Source organism: Solea solea, chromosome 18, assembly GCF_958295425.1.
Source record: "Solea solea chromosome 18, fSolSol10.1, whole genome shotgun sequence".
NCBI classification, from domain to species: Eukaryota; Metazoa; Chordata; class Actinopteri; order Pleuronectiformes; family Soleidae; genus Solea; species Solea solea.
In genome coordinates this window covers 7494087-7515459 of record NC_081151.1, presented here as the reverse complement: position 1 = coordinate 7515459, position 21373 = coordinate 7494087, and the positions used below count along the sequence as shown (strand labels likewise).

Genomic DNA, 21373 nt, shown 5'->3' with positions numbered 1-21373 from the left:
TATTTTATATATAAGTATATAGATACACACACATATGTACGTTAAGTGTAAGCCCTGCGAAGTGCAACAGGTGACAAGTTTGATTTTTAATGGACATATTGTCAAAATAACGGGGTCCCTCCTGTTCCTGTGCGCGTCCCCGTGAGTTGTACGGCGGGGTTCTGCGCCCCCCCCCTTTCCCGTGCTCGCCCACCCGCTCGCCCGAGGCGCGTGTCCGCCGCGGCCCGGTGTGTCCGCCAGGGGGCAGCTGTGTCTCGGTCTGAGGCTGCGCCGCTCCCGCTGCATCACAGAGAGGAAAATACCACCAGATGGCGGTTTAGGATTGCTGCTCTTCTCTCAAGGCGCGGTTCCGCTCGCACGGCCAATTTTCAATATTAAAATACGCACGTTATTTTAACAAAATTGATTTATTGTTCCGGAAGGTGATAATCGATTCCGCAATGGTCGTTGAAGGTGAGTGCCTGGTGTTTTTGTCGTGTTTTGTGCGGTGGGAAGGGAGACGGGGCACAGATTAAAGATGGTGGACACAGACAGGGAAGGCTGCTCGGATGGGGGATGGGCGCTAGCGGCTAACGGAGGTGAATGTGCTTTCTCTCTCTTCCTCACTGACATTATATAGCCTAGCGGAGCTGTTAGCCTACGAGCTAGCTCCCCCTCCAAAAAAAATTTCGGCGAGACAACTTGCCAGACGGGCGAGTGGCTGCCGCAGCATCGCTCTGTTTTGCCACCGATTTGTACCCGGTGCCGGAGTTCGGCTTGTCAACAAATAAAGAGCCATGCGGTGTGACGTGTATTTTTCTCGCTTCTTGCACGGCAGGATTCAGAGCATCACCTTCTCTCATTTGCACAGCCGTGTTATGATTGTACAGCGTTGCCCTCCTGCCTCCTGTCGTGCGCCGCTTGTCTTTTGCACAGGTTTGTCAGCAGCTCAGACGCTGTTGACTTTACTACTTCTGCGCCTGTGGCAGTTTTGTTTTATTGCACACACACACACACACACACACACACATACACAGAGATGTACATTGTTAGATATGAAAGGTGCCACTTCCCCCCCCCTCGTGTCAACATCAGCATCACCACCTCCCTCTTGCTTTCAAGTTTTCAGAGTAGTGATGACTTATTCACACGGATTTGTTGGGTGTTTTTGTGTGGAGTGAATGGCAGCACGTGGATGCATTGTGAATATGTTGACTTGTTTAAACAACATTATTTTCCCTTTCCCGCCCCCTTCTGTGCGGGAAACAAGCATCTCTGAGCGGGGGGAAACATGAGTCACATTGGGGGGGGCGGGGTGGGCTCCACCAGCCATCCCTACAGGTTCTAACAGGCTCCAGTGCTGATGTCTCCTCACCCTGACCCGTGTGTAGTTGGGGTCAGTCAGATGACAGTGGGTCAGTGTCTCCTGCTTTGTTTACAATCAGCCATGTGCGTTGTCATAGGAGCTGTCATTGTTATGTTTCCTGCAGAACAAGGAAAGAAATGTGTTAATCACTCACACATGTGTAGCTGACAAAACTGTGTCATACTGTTGTTGTTGTTGTTGTTGTTTTTTTTACATTGATACCAACCCAAGTGTATGTTACAATCTAAAGAAAACCTGCCCCAAGGCAGCTCAGTTTCCCACAAGGTAAATACACTCCTCTGAATCTCGATCACCAGCAAAATCAACTAATTTCTTCCTTGGGCCGTAACTGACATCTCCAGAAAATCCCATCTAATCCCACAATTGTTTTTTTTGAGTTATGCTATTGCTGCCCAAAAACAGACCAAAAAAATAAAGACATTGTCAAGAATAGTGCTACAATGATCAATTAAATGCCAGTGGAGTAATAAAATAACCACCAACTATTTTGACAATCAATTCTAAATGGTATGAATGTTTTTATATAAAAAAAAAACCCAAAACAAGTTATCTTATTCATCAGTGACCAAGAACAGACTGAACGTGAAGATGAGAGCACATAGCTCCCATTCATTTTCACAAAACAACTTTTTGCCATACAGGGACTTAATGAAGACCAACCCCCTAAAATACAGATTTTTGATTGTTAAAAATCATCTGCATCTGCACAACAATTTTAAAACCTTTTTAAAGATATTAACATATTACATGTGCCTTATTTTCTACACATTATTTCTTGGATTGTGCTCCTAAATGTAATGAGCTCTTCCCTGGGTCATGTAACACAACCTCCATGGCTCCGTTGACTTGATGAAATCCCTGTAAGTTTAAATAATGTTGCTGCATTTTGATTAAAACTAACATTTATACTATCCCTTTTTCAGCTTCAGGTTGAGTTTTTGTGCAGGGCTTCATTGCAGTTTCTTTTCATAATCAATACCACAGTGTTATCACGTCACAGTTCGATTTCCCTTCTGCTAGTCTATTTTCAAGGAGCCTCAGTCCGTTTATTGAGCAGATAGAAACACAATCATTTCTGTTGTCTTTCAGCGATAATACATTGCAAACCAGTAAAATCATCTTTTTGGTTGATGGCAAACATCTTGCTTCAGTTAATCTGAGCATTGGGCAAAATCCAGTTTGCTACACAGAACAACATATTTGGGCTTTCATTGAATCTTATATCTTATGGGAACAATGACAACATTCATCTCTCTGCGTCAGTCAGTCCAGTGCTGGTGGGATGCAATTATTTAACCAGAAATTATATCCATTTAGACTATTGCTGTTGGTATTTAGGGTTTATATAGTCAACCTCTTGCAATAGTGTATCCATGTTAGTCCATCAACTGGCAAATTGTCACTCATTGAGGTTCTTCAGTGAGATAAACAGTGTCATTGGAGCTCCTAACCCACCAAGTACAACATGCACCCTATGACCTTTGCCCCTTGTCCCTGTAAGCGTCACAGTGTTGTGTTTTGTGATGTGCTGTAGTTTAACCTGTAAGGGAACGATTAAGATGATTGTCCACAGTGGCAGTGGAGTATGTGGATTCACTGTAGCTCAAATAGATTTACAAATATTCTATATGAGTTTCTCTTTGTTGATATTTTTTGATTAATCCACATCTGGGATAATCAGATAATCGGTTTGAGTGTTTGTCAGTAATTAAACAAACTTTCAGATTTTCCAGCTTCTTAAATGTGTTCTTTGCTTCATTTAACAAAGAAATCATTGAAGCTGAATAATTTTGTTTTTTTGCAGACACAAGTCCTAATAGTTGTCATATTAATTGATTATGACAATAATAGTCAGTTGCAGCCCTAAATCCACGCCAATACAGACATGTACAGGTCATCTGTGTCTCTGTTGTGGCTTGTATTGAGGAATCCTCTTTGGCAACAATGCTGTGAGAGCGCTTTATCCCCCCCTTAGAAGGAAACCAGGGAAATAGCAGCACCTTTTTTACATCTGTTTGCACAGTGATGAATATTCAGTGACGCAGCAGCCTGTCCTTGCCTTGGGAATTGAACAGTTAAAAGCTGACATTCTGCATAGACTTATATAGGTGTCTAGTCTGCCGCTGCTGCTGTTAACACAAGGGCTAAAAAAAACATTCCGTCTCTTTTCTCGGTCTGTTGGATTGCTTGGTTGTTTTGCCTTTGCTGTCTCCATAATACGCTTGTATGTTAAGGACTGAGAATCACATTATGATGCTCATTAGACTGTTGTAATTTAAAAGGAGGTAATGGATGGCAATGAACATGCTGTGGTTATTTGTTTTGAGTTGAAGTGGTCTCAGACATGAGTTGGGGGGGGGGGGGGGGGAAGCAAATGGCCCTATTTAAATGACGATGACATGATATTTAGTGTCTTAATTGTTTATTTTATCCATATTAACGAGCACGTAGACCTGGTTTGTGGAGGATAAATGTGCCTTTTGATCGTTCCCCAAGTTGGAGACTCTTAACTGCTCGACTGCTGTGTGGTTTTTGCTAGAGTCCCATGCTTATAATGACACCGCTCAGGAGATTATGTAATGGGCTTGACATTTGTCTGAGCCTTTTTACACAGTGACCTTGTTTCAAGATGCTGACATTTGAATGAATCTTTCTCGTTCAAATAGTTGTCCAGCTTTCAGCACGTTACAGTAAAGTCAAAGGAACATTTAAAAAAAAAAAAATAATTCTGGCATCTTCCCTTATTAGTCTGTATAAATGTGTTTTTTTTCTTTTGGTGTAACTAAATGAAGGGATGCACTGTGATTAGAGTTAATTACAATCCAATTTTTACCCATATTATGGGACATATTCTCATGTGCATTTGGTTCTAAATGGGTTTAATATCCCAAAGCAATCCCAAAATGTGTAATTAGTCCAGTGACGCGCATGATCTTACATATATTGTAATATAAGCTACAAGCAGATGCAGTTCACACTTTGCTTTCTTTGTGAAATGACAGCATTGTTAAGAAAAGCCTGCGTTGTGTGTCTGTATACAGTCCTACACAACACTTTCAAAACCAGTTTTGTCACCCCTGGCTGGTTCAGGGCTTTCATTGTGTTGTGGTTTCCTGTTCTGTGAACTTGTTTACTTAACTGTTGGCTCACGCTGGAGGAACTCGGGCCGCATTTGTAAAGTTGTGAATCACTGGAGTCGGTATGAAGATGCAACCAAGGCGAGGAAATACAGAGATTTAAAATGAAACTGGGTCGGAAGCCCAATAATATCTTATTATTCAGATAACCTGAATACACATGCAAGTGTTTTTTCTGCGTCGGTTAAGTCTGACTTGTGGCTGCAAGTCATTTTATGCCACTGAAGGGATCTTAATCTTCACTGGCAAGGCACGGGAGTGTTTGGTTGCTGTGTTGGACCAGATGGTTGCACATCTGCTTTAAGAATGTGTAGATTCACTGGTCATGTGCACACAACATAGGACAAGACATTAGATTTATGTCAACTGTCACTTGTAACCCTTTTTGTTAGAAATGACACGCACACATGCAGAGTAGTGCAAAAAATGTGAGGAGGTCCTGGTAGGTTGATGTACAGCAATGTCATCACTTAATAATAATAATAATAATAATAATAAATAAAGGACCCATTGTAATTTCAGTATCACACCGTCTACTGTGCATTTCACTAGTTCACTAGTTAAGAGTGTCCATATTCCATGTTTTTGGACTGGGAGGAAGCCGGGGAGAACCGGGAGAAAATGCAGAAAGGCCCTCGTTTGGACTGGGGCATGAACCCGGGTCTTATTGCTGCGAAGGCAACAGTGGCAACAGAAGGCAACAACTACACCAGCCACAAAATCGCAAAGCTTTATTTAACGTGACCTGGAAAACAAGGTTATATAGAACTTGGCAAGCTTCCCCTTGCAGACGCACAAACACACATATTAATGAGGAAAAGATTGATTTCCTGCGTGCATTCAAAATCCCAATGCATGCTGGCTGTGATTTACATTTACCGTTCATGATGGTTGGGCTCGTCTGTTGGAACTGTCGTTGCTACAACGAGTAGGTCTCGAAGTTTCCCGTGTTAAGTTGTCAGATAATACGATGCCCAACCAGTTCTATTTCCATCCCCAATTGAATGTGTGTTCAGGGGGGAATTTGATTAAGTGATGCTGTTCAGCTATTCAGCTGTCAGGGTGAGCAGTAATGAGACGAGGTGCGTCGATCACGCTGCGTTTCCGAGGTGTGTGATTTCTCCGTGGTATCCCACGTGGTGTAGTGTTTTTTTTTTTTTACCTGCAGCTGACATTAAACGTGTGTTTGCACAGGCAGCCAAGTTATTGAATGTATTTTTTGAGAATGTTATTTTGCCGCGCTTGTTCAAACCCTTTAAGCTGGTTAGCTTGCTTTATACTGATGTTACGGAAATGATCCTGGCACTTTTGCACTGCAAAGGGAAATGCCGTAGCTTTGACGTCACTGGAGTTTTTTATGACAGCTGTAGTAATTAGTGTTGTAGGAAAGGTTTTATGTCAGAAGCACAAGCTCGTAAAATACTTGAGTGTAAAGTTGCAGCGGTATGTGGAACATTCTACTCCTGAAAGTTCTTAGTGACGCCCTTCCATTAAATTTGATTTTTACAATGCAATTCTGCCTTAGTAATGACTGGAATACCATGGCCGATGAGATTTAGAAGCCTGTAGTAAACCATACGTCTGAATTACATACTAATTCCCTCATATATAATATAATAAGGTGTGACGATCAGCTTTTTTGTTTCTAGGGCATTGATGTTTGATTGATTCGCTCTTATGTCGTCGTGAAATTCACGAGAAAAGTTTAGAAATTGTTCGAAATTACGGCTGATTTTTCCTTTTCCCATTGTATTGCAAATACTGTACAGTCAGTACAGTCTCTCTGTGGACAGTCAGTACCTGCTGCTTCCACCTGTTTTGAAATTGCCGTTGCTCCTTTTGATACGGACAGCACTTCATTTTTACACAAGCGCTGTAATGGGGAGCTTTGTTGGCAGGAACACTTCATCAAACACTGAGCCTCAGACAGATGGCTCAAAGAAAAGGTAGTCATCAGCACTTCCCTCGCTCTCTCTCTCTCTCTGAATACAGGGCAGGGATTAAATTGGTGTGAATAATATGCCTCTATGTCAGGTGATAGATTCAGGTCTCTGTGTATTCACGTTTCTGCGAGGTACGTTGAGCTCACGCAGTTTCCTTCCTTCTTTTTTTGGCATTTATGAGATGAGGTTGTGCACACTGTGTAAACAGAGATAAGGAGAATTGGCATTGTCGATATATAGCATGCATATGTTGTTTGGGTGACTGAAAAACCTCTACAAATGGTAGAACACTTTGAGGCTCACGTACTCACAAGAATTAGAAGTGGTGAAACTAGTAGAAAAAAAGCAAAAAAAACACTGAAGTCCAGACAGGACAAGTCATGAAATCAATGGAAGGGATTCAAAAAATGCACGATTAATTGAAACAATAACGGCTGCAATCAAAATTCAAGCTGAAAAGTTGTGTCTTTCGGCTTCTTCAGCACACACTTCTCATAAAAAGTTAAAGGCAGCCTCACCAAATAGTGTAGTTTAGTGGACATCATTTATTTTGGAGCATTGGTCAAAAAAGGTATGCTGCTGTAATAAAAGTACAAGATTTGCATTCACTTTGATTCAGCACTGTGAAAATGTATCCGTGTCCTCTCTAATCCACAGAGAGGTTATGATATTTTATTGATCCCAATGTGTGCTATATATATATATATATATATATGTGTGTGTGTGTATATGTGTGTGTGTGTATATGTATATATGTGTGTATATGTATATATATATATGTATATATATATATATATATATATATATATATATATACATATGTGTGTATATGTATATACATATGTGTGTATATGTATATATATATATATATATATATACATACACATAAGTATATATATATAAAGATAGATAGATTTATCTCCAGTTTCAAAGGTAGAGATTTATATCAGGCTTTAAGACTATCCGAGGGCTGTTGTTGGGGGATGAGTAAATTCTCACTTTGGCTTGGGAGGGCTTTGACTCATTATTTGGATTTTATGTATGTTTCGGGGGCAGCCAGTTCTAAATTTGGCGCCAGCGCAGACCCGCAAATCCTAAAGGTGTCATTCCTGCAGTTGAGGTCAGCAGCCGACTGCAAGCAACAGCAAACACCTCCTCAGCATAAGCCGGGGCAGTGTGTGTGTGTGTGTGTGTGTGTGTGTGTGTGTGTCTCGACAGTCGGTACTATTTGTACACGCTCTTACTTTATATTGATTTGCAAACCTGTGCCAAGTAGATTCTGTGGCTGCACACAGTGGGAATGAAGTGGTTATAAACGGGTGGGAAACTTCCTAGGTCCGCAAACGGGAAATGGTTTGCCGAATGTTTATTAGCATTGACAGCAAATATCATGAACGTATTTTTTTTTTTTTACCACGAATGAATTGAAAAATGACATATGGAAAAATATTGTGCAATGTAAAAAGAATTTAATTTTATTAATCCCCTTAGGGAAAGTATTCCTCTGCATTTGACCCATCCTAGAATTAGGAGCAGTGGGCTGCCACACTGAGTAGCGCCCGGGGAGCATTGGGGGCCCTTTTTGGACGGGTGGGGATTTGAACCAGCGACCCTCCGGTTACAAGCCTATTTCCCTTTCCACGTGGCCACGGGCTGCCCCATAAAAAGTAAAAGACGTCATTTGTTTTACCCCATCTGCTCTCTTGACCTGTGCACAGGGGAGTTTCTCTGCCCGTTATTGTTTACTACAACACATTATTTACCCACAATCCTCCAGCAGTAAATTGTCATATTTGAAAAGCAGGAACCAGAGACTCTGACATTTTTGCATCAAAATAGTCAAAACCCACGCACACACGGAGAGAACGTGGGGTGCAAAACCCGGTCTTTTTGCTGTAAGGCAACAATGCTAGCCACCATTGCCGCCTCAGTATAATATTTAATGTTCACTGTCACCACTTGACCTAGAACATAACAACAATACTCAATCAAAGTGGAATCAAGTTTCTTTTGATCAAGAGAAATGTCACAGTAACACTCTGAACTAATCTTTTTTTGTTATTATTATTATTATTATTATGTGTGTATTGTCTACAACACTTGGACGGCTCCCAGTCCACATTCCTGTTATCTAAACACTATTGACTGTGCCTCTCGCTGAATTATACTTTTCCACTTTACCTCTGTCTTGCCGCTTGTGTCATCAGACACCTGGCTGAACCCGACGCTCACTTGCTTTAAATTGGCCACCTGCTTCAGTGATAGCTCTTCTTCCGACTCCCTCAGCCTCCGTCTCTATCTGAGCAGTTATTATTCCCCTCAGCAGCCACACTTTATGACTCCGTAACTGCAGTTTTTTTTTTTTTTCTATGACTATCTGCCTTCTCAGATTAGCAGGGTTTCTCCCGCTCCAGTGAAATCTACAATGTGCCACGAGGTCATTAGGAAGTAATAATGGGTGTGAGGACTAATAGCCTCCGCAAGGCTGTGTGTGTATATGTGTGTGTGCACGTGGTTTATGTGAGTGTGTCCTGCCTCGTCCTTCACCGTCCTCTCTCTATTAGAGGTTGAAATGAGGCAGACTCAGAATATGGGCCAAGGTGAGAGAAGAACCGCAGACAGATGAGAGAACAAATAAGTCATTTTCTTCTCTACTTTCCCCCCTCAGCCTCTGCTCTCTCACACTGTTGTCACACTTTCTCCCCCTCCTCCTATTTGCTCCCTCACACCAAACTCAAACCCCCCCCGACCTCCAATTTGCGTCAGTTGCAGCCGAGCAGGCAGCCATTGCACAGAGAGGGGCGAGAGACATTGGCTTATCCATTGCTTTAAAGCCTTTCCATAGACCTGCCCTTTTCTTATGATCTATTTATCCTTTATTCACAGTTCTCAGGAGAGTGAGAAAATACACACGCACATTTGCAGCAGAGATGATATCAGCTCCACACCACTCTTCCCCCCTGCCCGCTCCTGTGCTACAATCTGGATTGTATGCTGCTGAGAACGAGCGTACAGTGACAATAACAGATGGCTGTGCATGCAAGTGTGTGTGTGTGTGTGTGTGTGTGCGTGTGCGTGTCCAGGCAGAAACACGACTGTCGGATTTGGTGACTTATGTGTGTCGGATGGGTAATCTTCCACATGATATAATCATAATCTGGTTAAAGCAGACAGCCACACTTGGCCTCAAGGCTATTCCACGTCGCGTTGGTCTCATTATGTATGAAATTTGGCAGCGTGACCGAGTCTAAGTATTGTCTTGGTGGTTCAGGCTGGAGCAGTGGCCCCAGCGGGACCGTTTGTGGTCGAAGCTCGCTCTGGCTGGCCTTCACTGTGGAGTGATTTCCGAAAGCTTTAGTTTGCTGAGAAGGCTGTAAAATGTAGCCAAAAGAATTGTATTGACAGTAGTCAAAACACGTGTTGAAAATACTTGTCTTGTATTAAGTCAATATTAAATATTATAGCAGGTGTTTAGGTCTGTATTCGAAATAACCATCACTTGAACTTTCACACACACCTCAGTGATAAAATGCAGAACTCATATAAAGACAACAAGTTCACCCAAAACTACTTTATAGCAGACACAGGTGTGACTAGAGAGCAGTTTGGGCGTTTTTCTGTATGAACACGCCCAAGTCCGAGCAAGTACAAACCAAGTTTGACCTGAATCAGAAAGTTTTTGCATAACTTTAGTAAATGGTTATACATTATCAATATAAACATACATACATACAACATTTATCAGCATATCACAAAAGCCCAATATTAGGATTGCCAAATAAATATAGCAATAGTACAATAGTGTGGCCCCAATTCACCAATATTACAACATGTGTAATTGGTCTGCATTCCCTGGATCGCCAGTGCCGTAAAGGCTGGAAAAGCTGCACCAGTTAAATTAGAAGTGTTGTCGAAATGTGGCATTAATTAATCGGTGATTTATGACACCAAGTCTAGTCTATAGGACGGTGTCTTTATTCTAAATGAGGTTTCTGTGAACCACAAAGGGTTGAACACTGCATTTTATTAATCTGGATATTCACTGTAGAGATAGTTACGTGCACATGCACTCAGCCCTTTCGAGTTAATGAATGGCTGAAAGGCAGTAATTCAAAAGTGAACGCTGACCTTAAAGTAATAAAATGAAGATTAGCTGCATTTGTCTCACTAATCTCTTCAGTCTGCGAGTGTCTCTGTTCTCCCTCGACTGGCCCTAAAGCCTCTAAAACCACACACTTGTATTGTTCCACTTGTTTTTGTCCCTCTTTATGAGTTCCTCTCTTCTTCTCCTCCTGATGTATTTCACAGATCTGAACTGTGAATCGCACTGCCTGGTGTCTTCAGATACCAGAAATGTAGAATGATGCAGCAGGAATCATGACTGAAAAAAAACCACAAAGGACAAGTCAGTGAAGTCTGCGGTGACAGAAATATTTACAGCCGACATGTTCTACTAATCATACTGTTGGATGGAAGTCACTGGCACCGCAGCTGAAGAATGTTAAGACTGAACGGCTGATTCAGGGGTGAACTGTTGACTGGATTTTGGCTCTTTGCCAGTGAGTTGTCAAGAACAGAAAGGTCCTCGGATTTACCGGTTTTTCTTCTCCAGTGGTTTGTGATCATTGCTAGTGTATTGTTTGTATTTGATTATGACATGCATCATTTATCACTCCCGGCAACATAGTTTACAAACATTGCACTGCCAAGCCAGCGCCATGAGGGCTTCATTTGCCCACAGTGTAATTCCAGCTTCTCGCCAACTCTTAACAACGTAATGGTTATGACTTTGGACAGTTTATTAAGATTTGTTCTCTCTGTTTGTTTTGCTTTGAAGGGCTTACTTAACCCTTTAACACCTTTTTTTAGTGCTTTTGCCCATTTTTCTTTTAACTTTTAATATCTGGCAGTTATTTAGAATAAAATAGTGTATTAACAATTTAAAATGAAGAAAGACAAAAAGTTTTATTTAGAAAAAAACACAATTTGAAATTTTTATATATTTAAAATAAAGTTTCTCTCAAAAAAATGGAAACTTCTGTATGTACAGGCGTTTTCCCAACTCTCTCGCCTCGCTGGTGACAAAGACGCTGATTCGCTGACTTCCTGCAACAGTGCGAGTGAAATTACCGTAATAACCACGCGTTGATTTGCAACTTCTCAGCTTTCGGAAACCATTGGAATTTCGCGCCGCATAGTTACGGCTTGCGCAGACGCGTCGTCTGCGATACGCTCGGTGTTAAAGGGTTAATATTCCTTGTGTGCCAACTCACCAAGACCATCACTGTGTCAGACAGTCGGGTGATTTTAGAGTTGAGAGACAGGACAGACTACATGTTGCTCCCTGGCCCGTCACCATTTGGGATGTTGTTTTACAACATGTCACACTGGAAAGGTAACACTTGCAACTCAGTCTTTGAAAGAGTCCCCACAGAGAAGGCAGAAGTTGTTATTGCTGTTGCTGGTGCTGCCACAGCTTGACAAACATTGATGGTGCAGCCTTGTAACACCATCATTCTTTACACCTGATGTACATTTGGACAAGACTTTCATGTCCTTCAGCAGAGCAGTGTGGCGTGTGTTCCTGTTGGTCAGCGTTACAATCGAGATAAAACCCATCGTGCATGTTTTTAAAATCTGCCTGACAAGATTTTAAACCATCGGACTATAATTTTACTTTATTCATCATCATCATCATCATCATCACCACACATTTGTCTTAAAAGAAGGCTAATGCCCACAAATGACCAGGACCAGAGAATGTAAAGTTCAGTAATAAATGATAAGTAAAGAAGAGAGTAGATGCTTCACTCCGCCTCTCTAAATGCCATATGGTGGAATTGTACAGGTACTCTCAATAAAAGTCAGTTTATTAGTACAACAATGACCATTGCTTCTAGTAAGTTGTAATAGCCTTTTGTTGATGTTGTAAATGTGTTTAGGAGGTTTTACTAGGCTGTGCCTAATAAAATGACAACCAAGTGTACTTTTCTTATGGCAAATAAGCAGCATAGTTAACAGTCAGTTATGTATTTTATTAAAAAAAAGTATTTAAAGCGGTAAAGAAATAAGCACTTTATTTATGAGTCTGTACAGGGTATGTTGCTATGGAAACCAACCCTTTTTTTCCGTCCATTAGTGCACATAACCTTCAATCGGTTTTTCATAACTGAAGTCATCATGCATTGAGCTGTTTTGAATAGAGGAACAGAGACTTGAGCCTGAGCTCAGTGTCACAGTGTCAGCTCGGTCAGTCAGCGGCTGTGCTGTTGTACTGTATGTGTTCAGAGCCTGGAGAGACAAAGTTAAGCAGCTTTGGCTTGTGCCAGTTAGTTTGAGCTCTGCAATGCTGCATTTGCTGCTGAGCCGGTGGCTTTCGTGTAAAGAGAGAATACCTCTGCTGTTTGCTCCTGTCAGATGTGTCTTACTGCCTTGTTTTCACTGTGGACCTCATTAGTTCATTTAGTATTGGGTATTTTTTTCTCCCCTTTGTGGGTTGTACTAAAACTCAGGTTTTGTTTGATTTAAGGTCAGTCATTTTGCCCATGTAGTTAATTAATGTATATGTAATAATGTCTTTTCATTTTTAGCTGAAGATCTGAGGAAACAGTGAGGGACCACATTTTCAGTGTCATTTTGCAGATATCTGGAGTTAATGTTGCACGTTATCGTGGTAGAATGCATCGAGGGTAAATGCTCCGAGCTGTATGGAAAATAATTTTGTGTGTTTACACCTAAATGAAAAGTTTTCAGCTGGAAATAGTTTGTGCTTTTTCTCCCAGCCCTCTCCCTCTAAGACTCTAAGGAGATACTTCTGTAAGAGGAACTTGTTTTGAAATGGGTCAAGTGGGAATCTCAAATGATCTTTTTATTTCTTACATAATTATTAGTTTTGCTCTGCTAGCTTGTGAGTATATTCCTGAAGAAATTGGATACTCCTGAGCTTGGTGGATTTAGGGTCTGTGAACTGCGGGATGTGATAGCGTTTGATTTCCTGAATCACTTAGATTCCCATTCACATGGTCCTGATTCAGTACATTTTTTTAGATTTTCAAATTTCAGTTTCCGTAGCAATTTTGCGTGGTTATAAAAGACATTTTCACAGAACTAATGCTGCAAATTATATTCAATTTTGGTCCCTCAAACATGACGTGAGTGCAGCTTGGCCTGCACCCGTGCCTTCTTTGCTCATCAGGAGTAGACAACATTGACATTATGTTGTTTGAGGTGAGGCAATGCAGTATTTCTTGTTCTACACCGTAGATGGTTAAAGGAATACTTCACCGATTTGCATTTAGCTTTGTATTACTAGAATAGGTTTCAGTTTCCCCTGAGTTGAGAAATATCTTCCTTCTTTTCTGTGTTACGTGCCCACCAGTGACACTTGGTACTGTTAGCGTAACTGTTAGCAAAGATGGCGGACAATGTTTACATTAGAAATATTTTCATTCTTTTATGTGTTACGTGCCCACCAGTGACACTTAGTCCTGTTAGCGTAACTGTTAGCAAAGATGGCGGACACTGTTTACATTAGAAATATCTTCCTTCTTTTCTGTGTTATGTGCCCACCAGTGACACTTGGTCCTGTTAGCGTAACTGTTAGCAAAGATGGCGGACACTGTTTACATTAGAAATATCTTCCTTATTTTCTGTGTTACGTGCCCACCAGTGACACTTGGTCCTGTTAGCGTAACTGTTAGCAAAGATGGCGGACACTGTTTACATTAGAAATATCTTCATTCTTTTCTTTGATATTTCTCGACTCGGGGGAAGCTGAGGTTGGGAAGCACAATTTTTCAAAAATACTACCTCTATTCTAGTAATACAAAGCTAAATGCAAAGTATTCCTTTTAAGAGTTGCACACCGGAAACAACGGAAACTGTTTTTTCAATTATTAATTTTTTCTCTATCCTCATCTCACATTATAACATATTCCTCATAGGTTGCAAAAGAGGAAATTTCATACCCAGCTTAAACCCACGAGAGCTGGACCACCGTCTCACGTCATGTAATATTGACTGCAGAGACAGTAATAGAACACGCGTCTCAACTGTCTTTATTAACGGCAACACATAGGACATGTACAGTATCTGAGCAACCGTCTCATATTAAAGCCCCCCCCCCACTCCCCAGTTAGTAGTTGTGAATCCAAGCTTGTGTTTTTCTGTCTTGAGCGCTGCACAGTCGTAGTCCTCCCCAGTGCTGGAATCAGAGGCTGACTACGCTCAATCCTCTGGAGATAGTGGCCAATTATAGCTGATGCATTACAGGTTATTGCTGTAAGGAGAAACGGCCAGCAGGGACCACGGAGCCACGAAGGTGTGAGAGAAAGCGAGAGGGAGAAAGTATTTTATTTACAAAACCAGCTCTGTCTGGGAAATGGAGAAAAAATAAAGGCAGGTTAAGGCTGTCAACTTTTTGTACTGTGTGTTTAAATAAAAACTAGAGACATGGAGGTGCTGCAGGTATCGCCTATATGAATGTAGCACAATCATTACGAGCTTCAGTGGCACTGTCCAGAGGACTGTAATGTACAACGGTGTGTTAAGTGTCAATTTAGATTTTGTGAGTGTATTTTTTTTTTTTCTTTTGAATGTTGGCCTTGAATCAGCAGCAGTTTTTAAAGTAATATGTCAGAAACTTGAGATTTTTTTTTTGAAGAGCAGAAATTGAAAATGAAAGACCGCTAGGTTAAAGGTGGCGGAAATCTAATTCATTATTTGCTGGCAAGGTGTTTTGTCTGTCTCTTCATAAAAGCCACTGGCATTGGAAATTGAATTATTACTGCAAATATGATTGCACCCGCTGAACTCCTGTAGCACTGCTCTGTCACTACCTGGATGCATCACGTTATCTGGATGCGTTTACAAGCACCCATTAATTATTACTTAGTGGTTAAGCTGATTTTAATCTCTAGAAACCAATTACAAACGTGTACAGCTACTGAAAGAACTCTTTTAACAAGTTGTTATATTCTTTAACCTTTTTATAGTCACATTCATTTCCATCATTACTGAATTAAGCATAACAGTTTGGCTCCTTTTCCCCCCGGATCCAACACTTTGGGCAGTGATACTGTATACAGATTGCTAAGTCAACATAATGTGGAGTATTGAAAAAACAGTGTGTGAAATGGGAATAATGAAGTTCCAACTTTTCAAATGTCAGATTACACACAACGGTTTGCTATAATAATGGCTTTTACAACTCCAGAAGCTTGTTGTAACAATTGTAACGTGTAAATATATTGGCAAAGTTAAAGTAGGGCGACCCGCTGATGTTTTCTTTTATATTTTGGCTTACGTTGATATAGCTTCAGGCTGCCAGGCTTAGTGAATGTTCAGACTGAGGCTGCACGATTCTGGAAAAAATGTGAATCACGATTCTCTGGCACGAGTTTTTTCAAAAATCAAAAAGTTTATCGATTGCAATCACGAACAAAAGATTAGAAACATTCAATTAGGCGTTCAAGTAAAGTGCTAAACAGTGTGATTTCTTTAGGCCCTGAATAATGGGCTTATTGTTATTCTTGTTATTATTATTATTATTATAATAATGGCAGTGGCTTAAGTGACATGTCATGGCGTGTTTCCACTAGCTCGACTCGCGTGACGTCGTCAAACTGCCGTGCACTGATTGGTCGGAGTTATAGATCTTATCCAAATTTTTTTTTAGGATACTAAATATCTCAGTCTCTGAGGTCAGGATGTGTTGTAACAGTTTGGCAGTGGCATGAGAGCCATTTAATGACTGAAGGAAAACACTGAGATCATATTACGCACTTTGGTGAGTGAGACTCTAGATGAATGAATGAATGAATGAGGAGGAAGCCCATCCCTTGGATTGTAGGTGTCCTGCAAGAGCATACAAGTCAGACTTTAGATCTGTAACTGTGTAACCCCCCCCCCCCCCCCCAAAGAAAAATCCCTCCTGTCTCACCTCAGCCAATCAAATATACCCGTCACCACCGGGCTTATGACCCACACTAGTTGCTATAGCAACAGCAGCCTGCCTCCCAGAGAACATGTCATGCATGTTAAGTGGTTTTCAGATGCTCACTCGTTGTCTTGCACTCTCTCTTAAGTAGACACACTCAGTCACAGTGGATGAAGACATGTGGCAGACCGCAGAGAGTTAGCATGAGGGTTTGCTTTTGTGCCTCTGAAGCAGCACTTATCACCACAGAGCCCAGGACTAGGAGTTGCCGCAGCCGGATGTTGAATTATCACTAATGTTGACTTGCAAACTAAGAAAAGTACTTAATTTTGTTGTGTTTGGAATTGGATGTAGACACTTGTGTATTTATATATCTATATATATATATATATTTGTGTAAAAACTCAAACACATGGTGTTTCTTGTTGTCCCAGTAAAAATACAAGTTTTCTTTATTCGGCGTTGCTCAAATGTGTCTATCTAAGCAGCTATCAGTTGCCGGTGTTATCAGCGCCACCACCACCACCACCATGCCTTTGGTTCGCTCTTAAAGTGCAATCTCAGTGGTCCAGAGCAAAAACAACCTGCACACAGCATCGTTTGCTGCATACAAAGAAGTGAGCCCACATAAAATTTTATATGGCTGCTAAGTCATTACGTTAGCTGTAAATTTCAGTTTGCCCAGTCTCTGTGTTTGAATTGCATTAATGTTTTATTGTTCTATCCGGGGAATGTAATTCAGTTTTTTTTTATTATTATTTATGAAATATTAGGATTAGTCTGAGCCCTGTGGAAGTTTTTTAGTACGTTAAAAGTTATAAGTTGGGGTTGAAATGGAGAAGCTGCGCTCCAAGCAGCTACCAGATGGAGGAACATCTGCATTCCTATTACCAGATTTTTAACATTGGCTCAGTATGTGTGTGTGTTTGAAAGTGTGTGTGTGTGTGTGTGCGTGCTGTTTTCTTACTTCTCAGTACAAGCCAAGACATGTATCCCATGTTGTGATATTAAATAAGAGCAGTTAACTATTCCTCATCTTTCTCCTATGTTTACCACTGCCATGAGAATCTGTATCATCTTGTTTACACTGATTTTCTACTTCTAGACGACACGACAGTGAAACTGAAATGATTCTAAATAAAAAAAATAAGAAACAAGCACTCATATTTGGTATTTCAACTGATAAATATTTTCATATGCTTCTGTGATTGTTTTGAATGTACAAATGAATGCACATGTTCATCAGTCACTGTGGGGGTAGATGGAGTCACGGGCTTGGCCCTGCTTATATATACACACATGTGCTATGATGGGACAAATCAGTGCTGTTCTCCCCTGCTGTGATGAAGTACAGGGAGCAAATTCAGTGTGCTACTGCACTGAGAGGTGAAGAAGAAAAGAAGCTCTTGCATGTATAATTTATTGTTCTTCTCTGGCAACATTTTATTGTTATATAAAACATTTTTTTTATTTATTTATTATTGGAGATTAGCCGTTGTTTTCAATGATTGTGTTCAACAGAGGTGTGAGAAATGAGAGCGTGTGACTGTTGTGCGCTTCTGTTGTCCACGTTAAAACTGAAGAGTACAGTAGTTCTGGAGACTTGCTGCAAATTATTCATAGACTCCGGTTGAAGCTTGTGTGTGTGTGTGTGTGTGTGTGTGAGAGAGAGAAAGAAAGAAAGAAAGAGAGAGCCAAAGAGTGCCAGTGTGTGAAATGAGGAAAGTGTGTATTGAGCATTATTTAGTTGTTGGTCAATAACTCTCTCTCTCTCTCTCTCTCTCTCTCTCTCTCTCTCTCTCTCTCTCTCAAAAACAGGTCGTGAGAACATCCCAAATTGTCCTCACATTGACATGCAAAAAAACAAATTTTCTCATAACATTACACACACACACTTCCTGTTCCTCTTTAGGCCGCTCAGAGAAAGGGAACATCGATGCATGTTGGGGTAAAAATAAGCTTCGATATATCAGTGTGTGAAGTCTAGCGGGGTCGTGGTGAAGGAGGAGGTGGCTTCTCACAGTAGAGAGGGAGTCAGCAGGTGGGGCAGTAGTGAAATTATACATAATCAGGGCAAATTCTGCTCCCTCTGTCTGCTGTCAGTCATCTAGGCTGCACAACTGCTATTATTGCTTCTTGTGAAAACTGCAGTGTGTCACTTTTTATTTTAAAAATAAAGAGGGCTGCAACTAAAGATGTCTTGTTCTGTCCACAAACCAAAATTATTCAGTTTTAGTGATTTTTTTTTTCGTTATATGTTTCAAAGAACCTACAAAACATTCCTATTTAAGTAATTGAACAATGAGAAAAAGCTTGCTTTAATCATTGAAAAAAGTATCACAATCATCTGCGATTAAGTTAGTAATTCTTTATTAATTGAACAATCTCTTTATTTGTCAGTCTAGCAGTTTTTAGGTCTCGTTTCGCCCAGTGACGTAACAGGTAGCAGCGCAACATTGTGCTAGTAAAGCAAGACAACTGCAAACTGGTGCATATTCACAAATGATCCCTCGGTCAGATCTTGTAGTATTGCCCGAGAGGGTATGTGACATACTTATAACGTTACGTTGTTTTTGTTCACAAAGACCAAACAGAACCAGACAAAATGACAATAACCCAAAACGTTAACGCACTGTAACTTCATTCAGTTCTAACGGAAGCTGTGTTTGTTTGTGGTGCGTCTCCATCCCTTTCCCTCCCCAGCTGCTTCTCCGAATGACGTTAAAATGTTTTCCTTTGATTAGCGTGCAAATTAAAAACCACTTGACGCGATTAGAGAGCAGACAGAATGAGCTGACGCCTCATTAACGTCCGCATCTTCGGTCAGTCTCAGTTATCACTACGTTCACTCTCTCTTCATGTGTTCTTTGCCCGTCTTCGTCGTTTATTTTATTAGAATATTTCTGCTCAGACCCTCGGCGATTTCCCACGAATCCCTGCAATCACATTGTTTACCTTCAGTGTCTTTTTTTTGTTTGTTTGTTTGTTCCACAGGGCACTTTCTCCAGACTCTCCAGTTTTGTGTGTGTGCCCCTGAGCTTGTGCAGACTTTGCTGTGAGGAAATGAGTCTGTCCTAGACTTCCCGTATACTGTTCCGAGATTGAACGTGTTCTGTATTAAGTTTTTCACATTTTCATCCCACTCCCATTTTATTAAATAACTCTCAAAATGTGGCACCCACCTTTAAAAAAAACATCTTAAATTAGCCAGGGAGTTTGTGGCAATTTGTGATTGAACATTTGAACATTTGTGTTATTCTTAATGATTGTGCATGTATTGTCAGCATTAATATTCCCCTCATACAGCCTGTGCAGCCTTATTAGCCCTCTCCAACCATTTGTAGGTTTTAATACCTGTGCGTTATGAATATCAAGTACCAAAATCAATCAGACGCTCAGGAGCTGGTAAAATCTGAGCCATTAACACTTGTTCATATTTGATCAACTTCAGATTTGATCAAATATGCATCAATTTGTCTAAACGTCGTTTGGGATTACAGGGGTTTTAAAAGAAAGCCAGTGCTTGTAACAGCTGGTTTTCACTATGTCTCACTCAGTGTGTGTGTGTGTCTGAAACACAGGGCTCTCTTGCCCCTGCTGTTCCTCAGTACAAACACTGTGTGGAAGTCAGTATTTAAATACACACTCTCTTAGCCTGCCCCCTACTGTTGCCCAGACCTACTTTCAAACACACATGCATACACTCACACACACTCTGGGGAAACAATCCACCCTGAAACCCGTTTTTAATTGAACAAAAACGTGACTCAAACTGAGCCGTGGTGTAAATGAGCGCCGGCTGATTTTTCCCATCCCACTTTTCCCAGTTTAAAACCCAGTTAAGCAGTTTGAAGTTCAACTTTTGACTGAGGACTTTGTGGATCATACTGCCCCTTGTGGTGAAGAGTGGCATTGCTTAAACTCTGCTCTAATTAGCATATAAACAGGTCAATAGTTGATCTTTACACCTGACGTGTTGTAGTTAAAATAATTCTCCGGCCCGGATGTCTAGAAAAAAAATTGACCTAATTATTCTGTTAAAATTATCATAATTATTCTGGCTGCAAGGCATTCTGGGATTGTTTTATGAATGAATGTGGACTTTCTGGGACTTTTTACAGTTTGGGTGAATATTTTTCTTGCTTATATCGCAGTTTTCTCCACTTAAGTCTGTTTTTCTTAGTCTTTCTTGTTAATTACTTCTTTGATTGAGTCTTTAGCACTTTGTCTTTTGATGTGTCGGTGCTGTATCTGACAGAATATGACGTTTTGTGCATGACTGTACCAAACTGATAGACTGTCACGCAGTTTAAAAAGCCAGCATGGTGCTGAAATCATTTTGTCAACAACACTCCTCCTATGAGCCAGTCCTCCCCTTCACGTCCCCTTAATATTTTGCTGTTGTAGTTCTCAAAATGGCCAGTTGGTGTCCTCCTCTCCCCATTTTCTCCTCCACACTTCCATCAGAGTGAAAGATTGAGCGCTTCCTCTGCTTCTTTGACACTTGTGACACTCTGATCTGATGTCACTATGATTCCTATACAAAGTGCCACGTGTGTGTTGGTGTACGAAGGTGAAATGAAGCTCTTTATCATCAGTACATCTTACAAGATGGATTTGTTATGCATGTTTTAATTCTAGTTTTCTCTTATTCTCTGTTGTTGTGGTTGTTTTCTCTCCAGGAGCTGAAGAGCATTAAGTACCCGCGTGTAGTCCATCCTGGAGGTTCTCCTCCCCGCCGTTCCTGTCCTTTCCTCCAACACACCGGCCTTCTCGTACTTCCCTCTTTTGGTCCGGAAACACACCCCGGCCGTGAGGACACACGTAAACACGTTCGCACACTTCACCACCTCCCCGCCCAACCAGGATGATCACCTCGGAGCTCCCCGTCCTACAGTGAGTGAAACACCTCTGAATCTCATTATATAATTATCGACATTTTATCAAAATTGCAATGCGGCCTACTGCAAGAGACGCAATGTGTGTCAAA

The 21373-nt window shown here is 41.0% G+C and overlaps 1 protein-coding gene across 1 annotated transcript in view; it reads left to right on the top strand.

Moving 5' to 3' along the window:
* Positions 1-285: 285 nt before the first annotated feature.
* stag1a (STAG1 cohesin complex component a) overlaps positions 286-21373 on the top strand; it is a 33431-nt gene continuing 12343 nt past the window's right edge. Inside the window, exons 1-2 of the mRNA XM_058616028.1 lie at positions 286-453; positions 21066-21279. Coding sequence (XP_058472011.1) covers positions 21251-21279 — 29 coding nt within the window. The 5' untranslated portion in view covers positions 286-453; positions 21066-21250. The remainder of the gene's footprint in view (positions 454-21065; positions 21280-21373) is intronic.